Source organism: Macaca mulatta, chromosome 3 (genome assembly GCF_049350105.2).
Source record: "Macaca mulatta isolate MMU2019108-1 chromosome 3, T2T-MMU8v2.0, whole genome shotgun sequence".
NCBI classification, from domain to species: Eukaryota; Metazoa; Chordata; class Mammalia; order Primates; family Cercopithecidae; genus Macaca; species Macaca mulatta.
Window position 1 is genome coordinate 175,739,508 of NC_133408.1, and position 22,295 is coordinate 175,761,802.

The following is a 22,295-nucleotide window of genomic DNA, read 5'->3' on the forward strand; positions in this document are numbered from 1 at the left end:
AGCCTGGAGTGCAGAGGCACAATCTCAGCTCACTGCAACCTCTGCCTCCCAGGTTCAAACAATTCTTGTGCCTCAGCCTCCTGAGTAGCTTGGACTATACATGTGTGCCACCACACCTGGCTAATTTTTGTATTTTTAGTAGAGATGAAGTTTCACCATGTTGGCCAGGCTGGTCTCCAATTCCTGACCTGAAATGATCTACCCCCCTCGGTCTCCCAAAGTGCTGGGATTACAGGTGTGAGCCACCATGCATGGCCATTACTGTGGAGTTTTAATGGTGATTGTTTATTTCTTTCTTCTATATTTATTAAATGAAGTTCTTTTGTAAGGAGGAGCTATGTCTTATTGATAATTTTCTTATTCGGTTTCTTATTTATATTGGAGTAGATTCATGTATTCAAAAACCACAATTACTTTTGCACCAACCTAATTTTTTAAAATACTATGTATTATAATTCAGGATTATTGTTATTTATTTTATTGTGAAAATTGTTTTACCTTTGGCCTTTATGGTTTGGCCTTTCAGGTTGGTTTAAATGCCCTTTTAAGAGGGTCTCATCCATTTTTGAGCACTTCTTTACTTTTGGGTGCAAGATACTCCAGGATCGCATTTCAGTTTTCCTGTCCAGACCTAGAATTAACCACTCCTTCAAGGAGCCTTGGTTCTTTTACTGGAGAATGATGTTCAGAAACCAAGATCAGGGTGCTGGGTGTGCTCATAGCCACTGGGGTGCCATTGATCAAGGAACATTTTCCCCTTCTAAGTTTTTTTGTTTTTGTTTTTGCTCCCACCTGTCATATCGTGCCTAGAATTCTGGGTCTCCTATAAACTTGTGTAATCAAAGCCAAGTCATCCTGATACACTCCAGCTACCTCAGAGATGGACTGCTGAATCTGGAAGGTTGTGGAGTCTCCTTTTAAAACGCAATCGTGCCTGGATTATAGGATGATGTGATGATGTAACACTAAGTGGAAATAGGTTCCCTGTGAAGGAGAGGAGCAGTCCAGGGCTGAGGACAGCCATGGCCTTGGGGGCGGGAGGGGGACATTAAAGAGAAAGTGGGTAATCATATGCAGTTGTTCTATCTTACGCACTTCCCTAAGGGTAAATCTACCTTCAGTCCACCTTTTTACATTTCCCACACAGAGAGCAGCCCTCTTTCATTCTTTCTTTTGGGAATGTGCAAAGTGTGTGAGTATTTTGGGTCAGAAAGTTGCTGAGGACAGAATATTGGCAAAAATATCTAGGGAATCCTTCAATTACCTATTTTGAGCCCACATAGGCCTCGATATCCGCTTTCCAAAATGAGTTTCCCTGTATAAGTCTGTCGTAGACTTGACCTACTGCTGTAATTCCGGTCCTTTAACTGATCTCTACTCTTCTCTTCTTTCTCATGTGCATTTGATCAACTATAAACTTCTGATAATCTATACTTCCTTTCTTCTTTGGCTTCTGACCGCCTTCCAAGGTTGGATTCCCCCACACTGCACCCCTTTCCCCCATCCCAACCCTCCAACATCCAGTGGATGGTCAGAGCATTTGTATTCTGAGGGTCCAGGTGAAAACCAAGGGAATATCCATACATCTATCAAGGAGGCTCATTCCCAGCTTTGGAGATAGAGGAAGAAGAGGTGAGGTGGGGGAAGAGGGGCAAATGACAGAATTGGAACAATGCTAACGATTTTCTGTTCCCCTTGCTGAATTCTGATGCCCCAGAGTCCTGCTGCAGCCCCTGAAGGTTCGCTGGGCACTGGCACCTCGGGGATCTGAATGGCTTACCTGCTGAGCAAAGGTCCTCCACCCTGCTAAGTCTTGGGCTATTTGAAAAGCACACTGTGTGGCCCTCTTTCCTGGAGACCAGTGACAGCACATTAGTCTGTCTGACTCTGTTGGAAGGAGCTGGCACTTTGAATTATCAAGTGTCTCTATGAATAGGAGAGGACAGGGGCTCTCCCACTTGGCATTTGTAGTGGCAAATCATGTCTTGGCAAGCTGTCAGGATTCTCAGCACTGACAAAGTGCTGGGGAAAGAAGACCAGCCAGCTATCATTTATTTATGCTTTCAAAGGGCTCTGGAAGCACAGGTAACGATGGGGGTGAAGGACAAGCCCTGTCATGTATTAATAAATAGGAAGCTGTTCACTGGGAGAAGGGCTCTCCTTTCAGATGGGTCATATGGACTAATAAGGCTTCCTGTGGCTCCAGGCCTGGACCTCCTAATGACTTATTAGTCAGAGGAAGCGAATGATATTTCTCCCCCAACCCCTTTTCACCAACTTTGTCTGTAGAACTTGAAGGATTTTCATTAGCAAGTTCTTTAAAAGAAGGCAGATATGATATTACCTGGGAGGGACCCAGAACTTATGCTTGGGGGCTGGATTTTAAAAATAAACTAAATGAATTAAAAACCTTTATTGGATGTCCATGAAATGCCAGACACTGAGCTAGGCACTGGGGACACAAAGATTAGACTACTTCGTAGTCTAATTAGATTACACTGGCGTGTAGTTTGCTGTTGACCCAGGTATTCCGGGTCAAGGGCAACGTTTGTGCAAAGACTACTGGATCAAGTCGTCTGTGAGTAGTTTTAGAGCATTTGTGTACTCAGGGGAGATTGAAAATAAAAGTAATTCATGGCCCATTTTTCAAAGGGTGTATGGATTGATAGGGAAGGCAGAAAGAAACATACTTGATATGGTGGGAAGACACTTTAGTGGAGACTGAGGCAGCAGGACTTTGAAGAAGGGAGAGGCAAGTGCAGGCTGGAGTTTGGAGAAGGTCATGAGGAAATAGTGGGAGATACATTTGTGAAGAGGGGATGTGATGGGGCAGGGCAGGGCCTCCAGAGCCAGGCCAAAGAATTGAACATGACATGGTGGGGGATAGGCAGCCCCTGAAGGTTTAGAAAGGAAGGGGGATGCGTTAGTTTCCTGGGGCCGCCATAACAAAATACCACAACCTGGGTGGCTTAATACAACGGAAACATATTGTCTCACAGCTCTGGAGGCCAGAAGTCAGGAATCAAGGTGTTGGCAGGGCCACGCTCACGGAGACTCTGAGTGGAATCCTTCTTTGCCCTCTTCCTAGCTTCCGGTGGTGGCCTTCAATCCTTCACATTCCTTGGCTTGCAGTTGCATTGCTCCAGTCTCTGCCTCCATCTTTACATGGTGTCTTTCGTATCTTCACACTGACTTCTGATAAGAACTCAAGTTGTATTGGATTAAGAGCTCACCCTACACCAGTATGACCTCATCTTGTTAATTACATCAGCAATGACCCTATTTCCAAAGAAGATCACATTTGAGGTACTGGGGCTTAGGACTTCAACACATCTTTTTTTGGGACACAATTCAGCCCATAGCAATTGGGTAAGTTGGTACAAGTGGGATGTTGGTGAGATTCGTCTGAATGGAGTATGCTGATGACTGAGTGGGAAGGACTTCCTGCTGGGGATAGGGCAGCAGTGTGACTGGAGAGGTAAGGTTGGCCATGGTGCGGGTGGGTTATGAAAGAAATGCCTGCAGGTGAAGGTGAAACTAAGAGAGTAGTCACAGTTGAAATACAGGTTTTAAATCTCTGTGATTAAAAGAATGATACTGTGATGTACATTTAATTAATTAATTTAGTAAGCATTACATTTAGAAGGAAATAAATGTTTCCTTTGTGTGAGTAGGAGGACTGTGAAGATTGCAAGTTTAGCTTTGGATGTAGAAAGTAGTTGGAGGAAGCCGTGTGTGGTGGCTCATGCCTGTACCCCAGCACTTTGGGAGGCTGAGCTGGGCAGATCAAGAGGTCAGGAGATAAGAGATCATCCTGGCTAACACGGTGAAACCCCGTCTCTACTAGAAATACAAAAAGTTAGCTGGGCGTGGTGGCATGCACCTGTAGTCCCAGCTACTCAGGAGGCTGAGGCAGGAGGATCGCTTGAACCCGGGAGGCGGAGGTTGCAGTGAGCCGAGATCGTACCACTGCACTCCAGCCTGGGTGACAGAGCAAGACTCCATCTTAAGAAAAAAAGAGGTAGTTGGAGGTAAGGACCCAAAGCATGGGGAGTTTTCAAGAAAGATGTGGATGTAGGAATCTTCCCCTGGAGGTGGTAGTTAAGACCCATGAGGAGCCCTTGAGTTGTCACCTGCATCCTTATCTGGCATTTGGGTTGCTGTTTCTAGTTTTGATTTAGAGCATCTGTGTTGGAAACTCTTCTAATTGTGCACAACTTCTTTTTTCCAGTGGGGGCAAGACTTCTGTCATAATATGATGCACATTTGTTGAGGGTGCAATGGGCTTTTTTGGTGGGGATTGTCTCCTTAAGAATTAGATAAAAATGCCTTAGGAGTTGGGATGCAGGAGGACGATTTCAGGCTGGCCTAACATTCTTGTTTCCAGGATATTCTTGTTCATGCCTTCATACGCCTTGAACCCTCATTTGTTGGGATTGGAATCGGGGTGCTTTTAGATCTCCTAAAACTTAGCACAACTGCATTCTTGAAATAGATTGCTCATCTGTAAATATCTTGAAATAGTTTTATACCTTTTCTTTTTGTGCTCCAAAATCGATGTGATGTCAGGGATCTCAGCGCTTTCTTCTTGCCTGATTATCTTTAAACATGCTTGACTCCTTTAGTAAGTGATATGGTTTGGCTGTGTCCCCACCCAAATCTTATTTTGAATTATAGCTCCCATAATTCCCATGTGTCATGAGAGGGACCCGGTGGGAGATAACTGAATCATGGGGGCAGGTTTTTCCCGTGCTGTTCTTGTGACAGTGAATAAGTCTCAAGAGATCTGATGGTTTTAAAAAGGGGCATTCCCCTGTATATGCCCTCTTGCTTGCCACCATGTAAGACGTCCCTTTGCTCTTCCTTCATCTTCCACCATGATTGTGAGGCGTCCCCAGCCAGGTGGAACTGTGAGTTCATTAAACCTCTTTCCTTTATAAATTACCCCCAGTCTCGGGTATGTCTTTATTAGCAGCATGAGAACAGACTAATACAGTAAGTCTAGTTGAAATTGGGCTCACTGTGCTGCTCATCAAGCCCTTGCATTATTCTGTGGAGATCTGGGTGGTCTTAATTATACCTCATTAGACCCATTAAGCATCCTCAGGAGAGGGAAGCAGGGGACGATGAGAATCTTTATATTTCATTTCCATTGGATGATGATGTGGTTTGGCTTTGCATCCCCACTCAAATCTCATCTCAAATTGTAATCCCCGTGTGATGAGGGAGGGACCAGGTGGGAAGTGATTGCATCATGTGGGCGGTTCCCCCCATGCTGTTCTTGGGATAAGGAGTGAGTTGTCACACAATCTGATGTTTTATGAGGGTTTGGCAGTTACTCTTTCTCTCTCCTGCCAGCTTGTGAAGAAGGTCTTTGCTTCCCCTTTGCTTTCTGCCATGACTATAAGTTTCCCGAGGCCTTCCAAGCCTCGGGAGCCAAGTTCACATGTGGAACTGTGAAGCAATTAAATCTCTTTCCTTTATAAATTATCCAGTCTTGGGTAGTATCTTTGCAGCAGTGTGAGAACAGACTAATACAGATGAATATAGTTATAGTTACCGGTATTAGAATTATCTCTGGGCCTCTGGGAAACACTTTACAACTCAGTCAAATGTGAGCACAAGAAACATGGACAAGTTTATTAAGGATGCAAATTCATCTGTGTGCTAAGGACTGACGTCTGAACGTGTGCAGGGGAGAACATAACACAGTTTGGAGGAAGGAAGTGCTCCTCCTCGGTGGCCAGCCCGAGCACACCTCCTGCAGCCCAGCATCCTGTATTTGGAATCTGCTTCCACGCCATCCCCTTTGACATAGTGAGCCCACAGCCTTATGAAAGCATACCTGTGCTTTCTCGTTATAAACAACTTCAGAGGGAAAGAGTGGGAGCAAAATACAGACATGATTTTTGGCAAAATGGTTGTCAAGTTGATTCACTACGTGGCAAAACTCTAAACAAAATCCTTTCCTAAAAATGGGTCAGGAAACAAGAGGCAATCCTTAACCAAAATAAAGAACTGTGGCAAGAGAAAATTAACAATAAAAGATACTTTCTCTTCATTTCATCCTTTCTAACTTAGCAGGCATATTAAGTAATGTATTTGACTCTCGTAATAAAAATCATGACTATTTCAGGAAAATGGAAATAAATTTCATCAAATGAGAATGTTCTGGGCCAGAGGTATGTGATTTTTTAAAAAAAACCCACTAATTTTTTTTTCTTTTTTTTTTTTTTTTATTATACTTTAAGTTCTAGGGTACGTGTGCACAATGTGCAGGTTTGTTACATATGTATACATGTGCCATGTTGGTGTGCTGCACCCATTAACTCATCATTTACATTAGGTATATCTCCTAATGCTATCCCTCCCCCCACTCACAATAGGACCCGGTGTGTGATGATCCCCTTTCTGTGTCCAAGTGATCTCATTGTTCAGTTCCCACCTATGAGTGAGAACATGTGGTATTTGGTTTTCTGTTCTTGCGATAGTTTGCTGAGAATGATGGTTTCCAGCTGCATCCATGTCCCTACAAAGGACACGAACTCATCCTTTTTTATGGCTGCATAGTATTCCATGGTGTATATGTGCCACATTTTCTTAATCCAGTCTGTCACTGATGGACATTTGGGTAGATTCCAAGTCTTTGCTATTGTGAATAGTGCCGCAGTAAACATATGTGTGCATGTGTCTTTATAGCAGCATGACTTATGATCCTTTGAAACCCACTAATTTTTAACCAGTAAAACTTCCTTTTGAAGTTATGCCTTTTCAACTTTCTGAAATAAAGGAGTTTAGACTTTTAAAGGGTAACCTACCTGGGTCACACAACCAAAACATTCTGCATTTGGTTTGGTTATCCTCAGAGATGAATTCCTTTTCTCAGCACCATCAAAAACCACAGCAATACCTTTTCCCCTGGCTGTGGTCAAGGGGTGGCAGCTATCCAGGTTTTAACTGGGGTTTTTATTGATTATTACCAGTATGGAAAGAATTGCTAATAATGACATGAAATGAGATTTAAACTCATAGCTATGGAACAAGATGCACTACAGGATTTATGCAATGGTACATTCAAAAAGAAAAGGAAGGAGTGAGAAAAAAGTTGAAAACCAATCCCTGTTACCCCTGTGGTTGGGGAGACGATGAGATACTGGAAAACACAGCCTCTTGGTGTGACAAAGCCCGGGGACCATGTTCCTGTTCTGTAAGAGAGTGAAATGCAGGTGCAGCTCTCTTCCTGGATCTGAAGAAGTATTAGGTCGCTGCAGAGACCTGGGAGGGCTGGGCTTCTGTCTCCTGTGTGGTCCCATGAGGGCAGTCCAGTTGGAGAGCTCTGGAGCGGAACCCGTCAGTGTGGGGACCCGTTGCTGGCCCCTGATGAGTGGGTGCACCACAGCACAGAGCGATGGCTGGGGACCTCGCTTCCCGGGCCACCCTGCAGGAGGCGCACTAGCAAGGGCAGGCCATTCCCTGAAGGCTTGCTTAACCTTTCCTCTGGTCCCAATGCTGCTGCCATCTGCCACCTTCCCTCCCATCGCTCAGCCTGCATCAATGTTGCAACCCCATAAACTGAAATATGGAAGAGATTTAACCAAGTGGAGCTTAACTCTCTGAGGCTACAACATTGCATTCAAATGCAAACACTGTGAGAGGCACACACCTGAAGAAGACGTAGGCACTTACCCTCCAAGAGCAGGTGGCTCCTCTCTGCCATCCCATCTAGTTTGTTTCCTTACAGCACACATCATGACTTGTAATTATTTTATTTACAAATAGACTTTTTTCCCCCTCTCCTAGGAAATAAGCCCTACGTGGCAGGAGTCATATCAGAAATGCTATATTGATTTGTAACATCTAAAGTGCCCACAATGGGGTCTGGCACACATTTAGACACTCCATGGATATTTCTCCTTCTCTCTCTCTCTCTCTCTCTTGTTTTTTTTTTTGTGACAGAATCTCACTCTGTTACTCAGGCTGGAGTGCAGTGATGCAGTCTTGGCTCACTGCAACCTCTGCCTCCCAGGCTCAAGTGATCCTCCCTCCTTGGCCTCCCATATAGCTGAGACCAAAGGTGCACACCACCATGCCCGGCTAATTTTTTTTTATTTTGTAGAGACTGGGTTTCACCATGTTGCCCAGGGTGGTCTTGAACTCCTGGGCTCAAATGATCCACCTGCCTTGGCCTCCCAAAGTGCTGGGATTGCAGGCGTGAGCCACTGCACCCAGCCATGAATATTTGTTGAATGAATGAATGAGCTCACAATGTAGAGGCTGACTATCCTCACCAACTACCTCCATTAAATGCATTACAAGCTGAAATGGCCCAAGTTTGTTTTGTAGCTGTATTTTTTTGTAGCTGTTTGTTTTGTAGCTGTGTATAGTAGAAATTTTGGTTCCCTTTGTTATTTATGCTCCACAAATCATGCCTCTTCTTTCCCTGCCCTTTAACTTTTCTCTTCCTTCTCAGTCCTGTATCTGGAGGCAGTTTTTAGCTTCTAGGGTGACCATGGGCTAGTGTGGACCTCAAGGCAGCTGCTCTGAAATGACTGCACAGGTCTGGGTTGAGAGAGGAAGTGCTGAGATGAAGTGAAAGCATGAAGTGTGAGGGACCCCATGCTGCTGTGCTGTTCAGGACGCCACCTGCATGCTCATATGTGGCTGGCCATGGACAAGGCTCCCCTTGACTTCTCTTCCTCCAGCAGGAAGGCCAACAGGCTTGTCCTGTGGTTAGCATGGGACTCTTGGTGAGGATGTCAGCACTGTGACTTGGCTTTGTTCCACAATGTGCTGCCCCCTCTTTGCACTCCATAACTGCTATTTAAGCCACAATCTTTTCTAATTATTACAATAATTTGCCTTAAAGTCACTGGCTTGTCAGTTACTTGGCTCATACTAGCTGTATTAGTCCATTTTCACACTGCTGATAAAGACATACCTGAGACTGGGTAATTTATAAAGAAAAAGAGATTTAATGGAATCACGCAGTTCTATGGGGCTGGGAAGGCCTCACAATCATGGTGAAAGGTGAAAGGCACATCTTACCTGGTGGCAGGCAAGAGAGAATGAGAGTCAAGTCAAAGGGGAAACCCCGTATAAAACCATCAGATCTGATAAGACTGACTCACTACCATGAGAACAATATGGAAACCACCCCCATGATTCAATTATCTCCCACTGGGTCCCTCCCACAACACATGGGAATTATGGGAGCTACAATTCAAGATGAGATTTGGGTGGGGACACAGCCAAGTCACATCACCAGCAAATCTCTGCTAGCCTTTGAATCATCCAGCAGGCAGAAAGAAAAATCTACAAGGACATGAGAGACTCTATTCTGTCTGGGTAGATACAGAGGGATAAAAAGAATTCCACAGAAAGAAACACAAGAGTTGATTATTTACAGGACCTCACCATTCCTAGATAGAAGGCAAAGGATTTTTGTTATTTAATCTATTTTTCTTTCCTTCAAGAGTTTAAAGGAAAGGAAATCCTGGGTCCTCAATGGTATTTGCTTGGTATCTCATGGGTATCATTTTTTGGATCATTTTCAATATTTAGACATGTTTTCCTATCTGTAAGTGATGCTCCTAATTCCTCATCAGATGTTCATCAGCTAGGGTGCTGTGTAAGGTTATCTATTGTTGCATAAGACACTATGCCTACTTCTGGTGGCTTAACGTCACCTCTTTGTATTTGTTCACGGTCTGCAGTTTGGACTGAGCTCAGCTGCTGGTTCTCCTCCTGGTCTCACCTAGGGTCACTCATGCTGCTACAGTTATCTGGGGGATCGGCTGAGGCTAGATGGTTCAGGACAGCCCCACTTACATGTCTGGTGGTTATCTGGGGCTGTTGGCTGGGACACCTCAGTTCTTCGTGTGGCCTCTTCTGCAGTGTGACTCCAGACTTCGTTCCATGGTAAGATCCAGGAAGGCAAGCCCTAATGAGGGAAGCACTTGTCAAGCTTCTCCCGGCTTCATGTTTGATGGGCCAAGCAACTCACACAGCCAAAATCAAGAGTGAATATACAAAGGGATTATGTAAGGACACAGATACCCATAGGCATGATTCACTAGGGACCATTATTGTAACCGTCTACTTCAGACAGAAAGAGTGGTGTGTTATTCATGGGTTTGGCCTTTCATATGCTTCAACTAACTCATTACATTCTTTCATGATTTTGCTAACCCTTCTGTAATGAGGTGCTGGCCAATCCGTGGGAGTATTTCTCAACCTATGCCTTCTAAACATCTATATCTTGGGGTTAGCAAACTTTTTCTGTGAAGGGCCAGATAATAAATATTCTGGGCTTCATGAACTGCAGTATCTGTTGCAACTGCTCACCTTTGCTGTTGAAATGTGGAAGCAGTCATAGGTAATATGTAAGTGAATGAGCATGGCTGTGTTCCAATAAAACAAAATAGGCAATGGCTCAGATTCAGCCTGTGAACCATGGTGTGTCAATTCTTGATTATATCACAATTTTATAGACTGTCAAAAATTGTTTATTACACTAAAGTATTGTTACTTCTCAAACTTGAAAATTAAATGTTGTCTTTGTAGAATCTGATTTCATCCAGATCAATGCATAAGATTTTTCACCTAATTGTTTAAAATCATAAACAAGTCCATATAATATTTTCCAAGTATCTTTTAAAGAGTCTTAGAAAAAGCTGTGTTCATAGAATAAAATTTAATTAGTTGGTTCAGTGAGAGTTGGAGAGGCAATATAAGTGTAGAAAGCACAAACTTTACAGCCAGACTGCCTGACTTTACCACTAACTAGTTGTGTGACCATAAGCAAGTCACTTAACCTCTCTTTTTAGTTTGATCATCTAAAAATAGGGATGGCAATATTCCCACCTCATAGGATTATTAGGAAGATCAAATGAGTCAGTTCACACAAAATATTTAGAATGGTCCCCAGATCATAGTACATGTTCAGTTAAAATGGTGAAACAAACATCAAAATATCATAAAACCCTAACTCCCTTAAGTAATAATTTTTGTTAAGAATGGTTATATTACAGAGTTTCTAGGTTCGTAGTGTTGTGGTCTAATCTCATGAACCATTAATTGAAAAATTACCATAAATTAGTTTCGATCTGAAGACTTTCAAGCCTAATGAAATTTGACTAGCAAATCACAAAGTAGTAGCAAATCACAACGTAGTTAGATTTGGTAGCTTGCCACAGGGGATGTGTATAAACATACGGAGGATTATTAGATACTAGGAAGGGGATATAGGTGTACAAGACACTTCCAGATTTGTAAGTAAAATCTTAGAAAAATGGGTGTGGTGGCTCACGCCTATAATCCCAGCACTTTGGGAGGCTGAGCGGGGTGGATCACCTGAGGTCAGGAGTTCGAGGCCGACCTGGCAAACATGGCAAAACCCTGTCTCTACTGAAAATACAAAAATTAGCCAGGCGTGATGGTGGGTGCCTATAATCCCAGCTACTCAGGAGTCTGAGGCAGGGAGAATCACTTGAATCTGGGAGGCGGAGGTTGCAGTGAGCCAAGATTGAGCCATTGCACACTCCAGCCTGGGTGACAAAAGCAAGACTCTTGTCTCAAAAAAAAAAAAAGAAAGAAAGAAAAATACAAATTCTTTTAAAAAAAACTCTAGTAGTATTCTCAAAACCAACATCTGGTGGCTAGGAATTGTCTATGTATTATTTTCCTTTGTGTCACAAGCTGCTGTTACCATGAGTGTTGCCAGACATGGGATCCACTGTTCTATCAAAACAGTGGAAATAAGACCATCCTTGCTGCTGCAGCTGCTGAATCATAGAAGTTGCTAGAGTGGCCAGACAATGCTTTGTTTTGCTTCATCACGTATAGCTGTGCCCGAGTATGTGTCACGATGGCTCACAGTGACCCGCACTTGACCCCATGGTCAGCATTTCCTCAGTGAATTGTTGTGACTCTGTGGTATTTGTCTTCACTTCATTGATTTGGGTTTGCAATCATTATCAGCAGTACTTATGAGGCTCCATGGTCAATATTTGGGTCCATGGACACAGGTAGCTTAGTGGCTCTTCTAATAGTCTTTTGTAGGGCAGGATTTACTGAATCAAAGCTGTTTTCACATTTTACTGTATAATGTCATCATTTACGTCATCATTCAGAACAAACACAGTGAAACGTCTACCACGGGCCAGGTGCTATTAAAGCTGCTGTTAAATTCTCTTCTTAATCAGCAATCATATTTTAAGAAGTAAAAGCCTTGGAGAAAAATATCCCACGGCTGATGTGTGATGATCTGGCTGGTATCTGGAGAAGATCATTGACCTGACACAGGACCTATTTAGTTGGGTAGGATGAGTGGCCACCCAAAAAGAAAAACAGAGGGCAAAAGCCACTCCACTGTGTAGAGAAATTGGGACACACCACTCCAGGGCACCTGGCCCCAAGGCTGCTGTTCCCAAGCCAGTGGCACACCCACTGCAGCGGGGAATCCATCTTCACAGCACACTGTGATGGCAAACAGGGCATTGGGCTAAGAAAGCAGCCTTCGGCCTCCTCAGAGTGGCTCTGCCTGCCAGTCCACAATGACCTGCATGTAAAAAGCATGAGACCGCAGTTCATGCCATAGGTCCCAAGAAATCTTTGCATGTCTCTCCCAACCCTCCACTTTTTTTTTTTTTTTCTGAGACACAGTTTCACTCTGTCGCCCAGGCTGGAGTGCAGTGGTGCGATCTCGGCTCACTGCAACCTCTGCCTCCTGGGTTCAAGCGATTCTTGTGCCTCAGCCTCCTAAGTAGCTGCGACTACAGGCATGTGCCATCACACCCAGCTAATTTTTATATTATTAGTAGAGATGGGGTTTTCCCATGTTGGCCAGGCTGGTCTCAAACTCCTGACCTCAAGTGATCTGCCCACCTTGGCCTCCCAAAGTGCTGGGATTACAGGAATGAGCCACTGTGCCCGGCTTCCACTCTCCACTTTATTTTGGAATTCAAGGAAAGGTAAGGTAAGGGTAAGGCTTGAGTCTCAGGAATCCAGCTTTGGGGATATAAGGGGGAAAATCCCCTAAGAATAACTGAGGGTCATTTTCACCAGTGTTACATCTTTGGAACCATTGTACCGTTTTCCCCTGACTTCTTTTGGCCGGAATATACCTTTGAAATTCATTTTTAAAGATTGTCCTAGGTGTCTGGAGCTTCAACACTTGGCCAGTTTTGCTACATTTCACGTGTTAAAGGCTTCCATTTACTTTCTCTTTAGGAAGTCATTTCTGATGGCATCTATATATAGGCTGACTACTTCTTGCTCTTATGGTCTTATTCAATGGTCCTCAAACTTCAGCATGCATCAGAATCACCTAGAGGGCTTGTTACAACACAGGCTGTTGGGTCCAGCCTGAGTTTGAGTCAGTAGGTCTTGGCTAGGGTCCAAAAGTTTGCATTTTTATCAAGTTTCCAGGTTATGGCGATGCTGTTGGTGTAGAGACCACATTTTGAGAATCAATGATGTTACAGAAAGAGGAAAAAAATAATCTCATGGTGGTCTGGTATACTGTGCTGCATGGAAGTCCTATGACAGCTATTCTCTAATCGCAAACTAATTCCCCTCTAAGCTCTTTCTTTCTACCAGATGTATGCCTTCCATCCATATATGTGGGTCTGTTCTTCAATCATTATATAAGGCGACTCTGTTCCCTTTAAAACGTATTTAACCAGATTTAAACTTTCTTTATAGAGCCCAATTCTTTTTTCTTCTTGAGACTGGGTCTCACTTTGTTGCCTAGACCGGAGTGCAGTGGCGCAAACACAGCTCACTCACTGTAGCCTCAAACCTCCCAAGCTCAAGCAATCCTCCCACCTCAGCCTCCCAAGTAGCTGGGTCTATAGGCACTTGCCACCATACCCAGCTAATTGTTTTTTAATTTTTTGCAGAGACTCAGTTTCCCTCTGTTGCCCAGGCTGGTCTCAAACTCCTGGGCTCAAGTGATGTCCCTTGCCTCAGCCTCCCAAAGTGCTGGGATTACAGGCGTGAGCCACTGCGCCGGTCCTAGATTCCAAGTCTTAAAATGAGAACTTCAAACATTTTCTGTAAACACTTCCCCCTAAAGCCGCACATGGTCCCCATTTATACTTCAGTCAACAACGTGAAAGTTCTAAAACAAAGCTTTTGCTATAACTTAGTATCTGCACATATTTTTTTCTATCATTAAAAGTAAACTGCGAATAGTCTCCTGGTGTTGACAAGATTACAACACAATCAAACTAATTTTGTATTTAATTTTGTCCAGTTTTAAGGTTCAAAGTGATCATCCTGAAAATTACACTCTAAAAAGGTGCTTGTAGTTGAGTTTGGGAAATGCAGATCTCCAAGAAATGTGGAGCAACTTAGATGAGCAATGAAAGGATCAAAGAGGTTTAACCACGACTTCATTTTCTTCAACCCCTCTGAAGATCCTGATGCTCTGGGATGTGTTGGCTATACCTTGTTCCCCGTCAACCAGGAGCATTACTGAAGTTATAGTAAAACAATGTCAGGAGACTGACACAAAAGCAAATCCTTTCAAAGACTGGTAAGGTTTACTTCAATTAAATCTATATTTTATTTTCTCTCCATTTTTTTTTTCTAGAAGTGGGATACATTAATTTAGATTAACTAAATGTTTGAGTCAATCAAGCTTCTGGTATAGTTTTAGAGATGACTACAAAACGAAATTGATAGTAACTGAGAAAAATGCTGCTGACACACTAGCTGTAGCACAATTCAAGTTTATTCCATTTGTTCTTGCAACACAAAACTTAAACACAGTATTATTTAGCATTCGGATGTACATGAACTAGGATACTTATGAGAAACCCAATTGTGTCAAAAGTATGACATTGTGGAAAAAATGAACTCAAATATATCAAAATGCACAAAGCACTAGTCTTCCTCCATTACTGCTTAGAAAGATATGATTGTTTCTCCATTTACAAAATAGAATCAGGACAATTTAAATTTTTTATATTTTGCATGCAAAACACTGCAATTGCTTATTTATGTAGGAGGGCACTCTCACCAGCTTCTTCTATACACAATTGAGTATACAATATTGCATGGAAGAAAACAGCAGCTCAATTGAAATATTAGAAAAAAAATCAAATAGATACATATAGATTTAAAATCCAGTACTTGGGAAAAGAAATCAATGAATAAAAGGCCTACTTGTCTGCAGCTTCCACACACTGCACCTACCTACTACCTCTCTTCCATGCTTAACTGGGTTTAGAAAGGTGAGCTATGCGTAGAAGAACTACTTGAGATATTCAAGTGCTGTATTTGAACGATAAGCCTATAGATACCAGTCTGAAGCTGCAAGGGAGACTTTGTTAGTACACTACTATAAACAGGTAAACTACCTGTTTGTACTTGATATAGTGCATATGAAATGACTGATTTAATACAAAACTACAGAACATGCAAGATTTTTTCTGAGATGTTAAGTATTACTTCAGTGGAGAACAAAACTTACTTAACCTTTTGCTAATGCATGTAGTACCAGAAAGCAAACATGGTTTTAGCTTCCTTTACTCAAAATATGAACATTAAGTGTTGTGAATTTGTCTGCCAAGTGGTTCAGAAATACATTATAAATAACCTAGTTAAAAAAAGAAACTGTGAACCATCTTGGTCAGTCTATTCTATTCTATGTTTATATGTTATTTTCTCAAGCAATAGCTTCATAATTATGGGGTTTACAAAAAGGTTGAGAAAGAAGAGGGAAGGCGAAATAGCCTCTACTGCATTACAAGGAACATCAGGATAAACTGTACAAAGAATTACATGGTTTCCATACCATGAATGTAGAAAGCAGACCAGGTTTAGGAATGATAGGACAATGCACTCTCTGCAATAGCCAACTACAACAAAACACTTCGAAAGTAAAGGTGAAAATTATGTAAAGGGAAAAAATTCAAGCCTTTAAATAGCATTATGTCAAGAGGTGAAAACAAAGGTATCAAAACACCCTGTTGCACTACGTTGATAGTTACAGACTGATAGAGTGCCCTCCCTTTTCAATGAGGATGTCTCCATATTTTAGTTCAGTGATGTAATGAAGTACTGATTACTGATTTTTAACCCAACTCTTAATAGGCTGCATTAAGACAGCAAAATTAGCCAAATACAACAAAGTATTGAAACCACTACTTTGTGATTGTGTTCTTGGATATAGGAAAATTACAGGGTTAGGCTAGTTGTAAGTGAAAAAGCCACAGGATTACAAAAAGGGCTCATGGGGAAAGATACACACACACACCCATACCCACACACACCTACACACCCACACGCCCACACGCCAACCAACCAATCAGCAACTGATCAGTAAAACTTGTTATTAACCAGGGTGACTGTTCTTGGTAATAGTTTAACCCTGCTGTAGAATGCTACGTTGCCTTTAAAAATCAATTCAATTATTACCCAATTATTAGGGAGTATCAGTCCCTAACCCACCCTCCCCTCTCTAAAAATTTGAGGTACATTCAATTATTGCATGACTTGGCTAAGAAAAAACTCTTAATATTTTTAGTAAGGTTATATGGATGGCAAGTCAAAGGAATCTTAACATTTTAAATGCAAGATATAAAATTTAAGCTTATATATTTTAATTAGCTGTACTGCTCATGAAATAAATATTTGGAAATACGTGTAAATATTTTCTGCAAGTCATAAGAACACCATTTTAGGGCACTGTATTCTAAGAACAGAGAATACATTCTGAAGTTGTCACACTTTATGCGATGCATGATTTATAAAAGCAACAAAAATATATTATGCAGGTGGGTTGGCATATGTTCAGCAGAAGCCTATCAACAACTCTGGGAAACCTGGTTACAAGTGTATTTTTGAAGGGATGGGGCTAAATTTGTCCAAACAGTAAATCTCACCCCAGTGATAGCTTTGGTGCAATAAGTAATCAGCATCCAAGATGGGTCTGAGAGAGGCATTCCAAAGAATGTTCCTTAATTTTCCACACATAACCAAGGTCAATCCATTCAAACAGCAAATAAAGAAAATCCATAGGTACTAAGATAACTGTTCTCTCTTTATATGATACTAACAGGCTTATGGCTATGATTCTATTTTTAAATCCCCTTTTACTACCAGCAAGAGTTTGAAAGTGTTTCAATGCTATATAAATGTATGAATCTAGAGGAGAAAAAAATATGCATACTGGAATGGTTTCTCCTTTAGACTTCCAAAACTTAAGATTTTATAAATAAAACTAGTCAGTTTTATCTAAAGAGACATGAAATCCATGTGAAAGGGGAGAGAAAATCCAAAGTTCAGTCATCCAGCAATTTAGGAGTGTGCCCCTCCTCACCTTAACTAAGCTTTCACATAAAGCTTAAAGTCACTGAGGAAAGATTTGGTCACCAACCTTATAGGCAGCGCTCTTAACTATGCCAGGAAATCCCCAGTAGAATGCATTCTTAAGGCAGAAGGCTAGAGCTAATTGCTTATCTCAGCACCCTAAGTTTACATCACAGCAGCCACTACTGCTCACACAGTTAGGGCTACCAAATATGTCGAGTTGGCCTTTGTAGAATCAGACCTTCAACACAATCAATTAATAAATTAGCTAGGGAGCTGAAAAGGTCAAATGATACTGGTGTATTTTGTCTTTGCTCTCCCTTGGGTATAAGGTGTATTAGAAAGGGAAGAGGCTTACTTGATCAGGAATCCCAGTAAAAGCCTGATCATGGTTCTTTTTGCCCCTCCTCCAAAACACTTTTTTTTTTTTTTCCGGTAGTCTGATTTGTTATGAATTTATCTCTCCCCTCACCCCTCTTAAAGTATTTAGCTGAAGAAGCTGGCAGATAGAGAGTGACAGACAGACAGGCAGCAGTGTGAGGCCACAGGAGAGTCATTCTTCCCAAGTTATCAGTCCATCCATCCATCACTGGAGAAGAGCTTTGATTGCCTGGTTGTCAGTGGCTTCAAAGGCGGTCAGTCCATCTGGGCCTTTCACAGTTTTATCAGCACCCTGGAAAAGAGAGGAAAGGGTCCTTATCATTAAACGAGCCCACAACTGGGGGAAGAAAATGTAAGACTAGATTGCATGGCACAGGTTAATGTTTACATCAAGAATTAAAAATTCCTTTACTAGTGGAGACTATTCTACTGCAGAAAAACAAAAAAGCTGGCAATGTTATGGATTAATGTTGTAAAAACGCCACATTATTTTTCAGGCACTAAGAATTGTAAGCTACAAAATTAACCCAGGCAATCACTGGCTTTTATTTATACTATCATATATTTATCTAATTAGGCTTTAAAAACAATATCCCTATGCACAGTATGAAACGGGGAAAAAGTAAATCACTTTGCTAAAGTATTTCTGTGACAAATTATTTTTTCTTATTTGAAACACTTTTTGTATATAATACTTAATGCACTCTACATCAAGAACATATACAGTATTGGTCATTTTACTTGTAAAAACTTCGCAGTAAATGAGAGGCAGACTATAAGAAGGTTCCCTGCAGTATTGTAGGGAAATATTCAGTGCAGATACCAGACCGCTCTGAACGCTTAACCTGCCCAGTGCTGCCTTGGAACATTTTATCTGCAACACGGCATTCTGGTTTTGAGAGGGTGTGTGTGCCCTTTTGTGCCTGTATGTTTTGTCTGTCTGCCCTTTCTGGATGAAAGCTCCATGGGGGCAGTAATTCACCACTGTACTCCCAGGACCTGGAAAAGTGCCTAGGTGCATGGTAGGTTAATCTGCTCCCAAACCAGGTCTGATTCTTAACTCCCAGAGACAACATCCTACCATCGAGGGTTCTCTTCACCAGCTCTAGCTCCAGCCAGTATTTATTCACCACACAATCTCTAGAGTCCTGACCCACTCCCCTTGCCAAATCTCACGCATTCTTCTGCTTGTTCCTGACGCCTACAGAATTGTTTAAACTTGGCATACATGGTCCTTTAGAGGCTAACACTGGTCAACTTTACCAGTCTCTTCTCCAGTTAACCTCTCCATGCTCTAATCCTACAGAATTTCCCACCAGTTCCTTCCTGCCATGTGTCACGCCTTTATCCATGCGGGCTCTACATGGGATGCCTTTCCCTTTTCTTTGGCAAATCCACCCATTCACTCAACAAATATTTACTGAACGTTTAATGTGCACATCCTGTGTAAAGGACTGGAGAATCAAAGGAAAATAAGACAAGAGTCTGCCAGTCTGGATGGTATGAGAGTCAGACAACTCAACCAACACACCACCATGAGAAGAGAACAGTAACAGGGATGAGTGGTCCATAATCAGAACAGGAGGTGGCAGGAGGGCATTTTAAGGGAGAAAGTCTTCCGAGATGAGGTAAAAAGCCTGAGCTGAGTCTTGACGAGGAGTACAGGCTAATTGGTTAGTAAATCAGGAAGGAGATGACATTCTAGGAAGTGTGAAATGATCACAAAGTCCTCCTCAGTATTATTATAAAAGTCTCTATTTCCTCATTTCTAAATGAATTTAACTGCTTCATGGAAGACACGGAATTCAGGGTCAAGTGGAAGAGACATCAGTGCATGAGAACTTCAATGCTATGAGTCCCGCCACAAGGGTTAAGGGACAACTGGGATAAGTTATTTCTTATTCATTTTGATGGCTGTTTTTATGACTAGCATTATAAACTGTAATTCTGCATTAGCAGTTACATATTATAGTGAACTTCTATTGCTTTTTAGCTACCGGAGTTTATTTCCCTCCATTTGATGGCAGCACCCTAATTTCATCTCGGGGAATCATTTGTCCCCTATTGTTTTTTAACATTTTAATTTTTAATTATCATGGGTACAGAACAGTTCTATATATTGATGGGGTATGTGATGTTGTGATACAGTCATACAATGTGTAATGATCAAATCAGGGCCCTTATCACGTCTTTATGTGTTAGAACATTCTAATTCCGCTCTTTTACTTATTTTAAAATACACAGTAAATTGTTAACAATTGTAAACAATAAGTTGTTAATAACAGTTAACAATTTACTGTAGCCCTGTTGTGCTACCAAATACTAGATCATATTCATGGTAAGTGTATTTCTGTTCCCCTTACCCATTCCCAGTGTCCTCTGTAGTCCTAGGATTGTAAAATGAAGATGCTTATTCTCCTCACCAAATTTCAAAGATTTATTTAACTCAAGCGGAATACTCTCTCCTAGATTCTGAATCTTGACTGAAGAGATCAAAAGAGGGAAGAGAAGAAGTCAGAGCTCCTTCCTGGGGCATCACCTTCGATGAGCCAGCTGAAAAGTTCCCGCTACCCAGAGCCCTGCAGTTGCCACAGCTCAGTCTCTTCTCAGCCTGGTTCCCAGGTTTTCCTGTCGATTTTTCAAAAATTCCTTTTTTGAAAGGAATTTTCAAAAATTCCTTTGAAAATTTTTCAGTAGCTTTTCAAAATTTCCTTTTCTGCTTGTTGACTTATCTCTGCTATTTGCAACCAGAAGTATTTAGATAAAATATTTTTAAAATGTGCATGTCACCTTTTTCCTAATTATGATGCAAACTTAGAAAACTCATAATTCTATAGGTTAGATACAAGTAATGTTAACATTTTAGTCTTTCCTTCTACTCTTCTGTTCTAAATATGTATACATATATACTTGTTTAAAAAATGATCCGAGTAATTATAAGTAGAGTGACTATATTTATATCAGACAAAAGAAGGCTTAAGATAAAAAAAATTACTAGAGACAAAGAGGACATTTCATAATGATAAAAGGTTCACAATTCAAAAATGTAATTTAAAAATTCCATTTGTAGTAGCATCAGAAAGGATAAAATACTTAAGAATAAATTTAAGGCCAGGCGTAGTGGCTCACAGCTGTAATTCCAGCACTTTGGGAGGCCTATGCAGGTGGGTCACCTGAGGCCAGGAGTTCCAGACCAGCCTAGCCAACATGGCAAAACCCCATCTCTACTAAAAACACAAAAATTAGCCTCATGTGGTGGCACACGCCTGTAATCGTAGCTACTCCGTAGGCTAAGGCATGAAAATCACCTGAACCCAGGAGGCGGCGGAGGTTGCAGTAAGCTGAGATGAGATCATGACGCTGCACTCCAGCCTGGGCAACTAAGCCAGACTCAGTCTAAAATAAAATAAAATAAAATAAAAGAAAGAAAGAAAGAAAGAAAGAAAGAAAGAAAGAAAGAAAGAATGAATTTAATAAAGTAAAACCAGTTGCTCTAAAAAAGTAAAAGTTGAACCGGTTTTGTCAATATAGGTAAGAATATTAAAACAACTTTTTTTGGTACTTGATACAGTAACTGAAGAATTTAAGTGTATTTGGCCCTATCCCTTCCTTGAAGAAAACATTTTAAAATTGTTTTTAATTATTTGCATAACTTTAAATAATATACTCATGCTGATATTTGAGCTATAACTTTAGATTTTATCTTCTGACTTCCTGCTACATAGATAAGCCTTTAGCTCATCACTACCACCCTTCCCTAGACCCTCACAATTTCTTATACTTAAAATACTTTCTTTATAAATGTAAACGATATTTATTTAAACCTCTATTTCTTGTTCCATCAGTTCTCATAAAATAATTTTATAAGATACTTTCTCAACCTTCCCATCACTCCCTTCACCTTCTAATTTGCCAGCTTTTCTATTTTGTCAAGATTAACTTTTATATTCTGGCATGTAAAAACTATGTTTTTATCAATTCTTATAGTTAAAATAAGTGATGTTCAAATTATTTCTAGGTAAATACTGCTCATGGTGGCACCTAGCAGCCTAATATGACTAGTCATTTTCTGTTGTTCCAGTACTGCAACCCTGTGCAATTCTCACAAATGACAGAATCAGAAGGTAACACTTACAGTAGCAGCCTGAGTTTTCCCCAGTCCCACAAACTTATGAATTAAAATGATTTGGCTCTGTGTCCTCACCCAAATCTCAAGTCTAACTGTAATTCCCAATGTTGGAGGTGGGGCCTGGTGGGAGGTGACTGGATCACGGGTGCTAATGGTTTGGCACCACCCCCCACCCTCCTAGTGCTGTCCTGTGATAGAGTTCTCATGAGATCTGGTTGCTTAAAAGTGTGTAGCACCTCCCCCTTCACACTGTCTCCTGCCACCATGAGAAGATATGACTGCTTCCCCTTTGCCTCCTGCCAGGACTGTAAGTTTCCTGAGGCCTCCCCAGCCATGCCTCCTGTACAGCCTGAGGAACTGTGAGTGAATTAAACCTCTTCTCTTCATAAATTACCCAGTCTCAGGTAGTTCTTTATAGCAGTGTGAGAACAGACTAATTCATGAACCAATTTGTTACTCTTAAGGT

The 22,295-nt window shown here is 41.5% G+C and overlaps 1 protein-coding gene and 1 long non-coding RNA gene across 2 annotated transcripts in view; one reads left to right on the plus strand and one right to left on the minus strand.

Moving 5' to 3' along the window:
* The window catches only part of LOC144339978 (uncharacterized), a 178,642-nt gene extending 157,491 nt beyond the window's left edge, over window positions 1–21,151 (plus strand). Inside the window, exon 4 of the long non-coding RNA XR_013415627.1 lies at window positions 20,170–21,151. This is a non-coding gene — a long non-coding RNA (uncharacterized LOC144339978). The remainder of the gene's footprint in view (window positions 1–20,169) is intronic.
* Window positions 14,719–22,295, minus strand: part of MTPN (myotrophin) — a 49,410-nt gene continuing 41,833 nt past the window's right edge. The window contains 1 exon segment of the mRNA NM_001260744.1: window positions 14,719–17,992. Coding sequence (NP_001247673.1) covers window positions 17,906–17,992 — 87 coding nt within the window. The 3' untranslated portion in view covers window positions 14,719–17,905.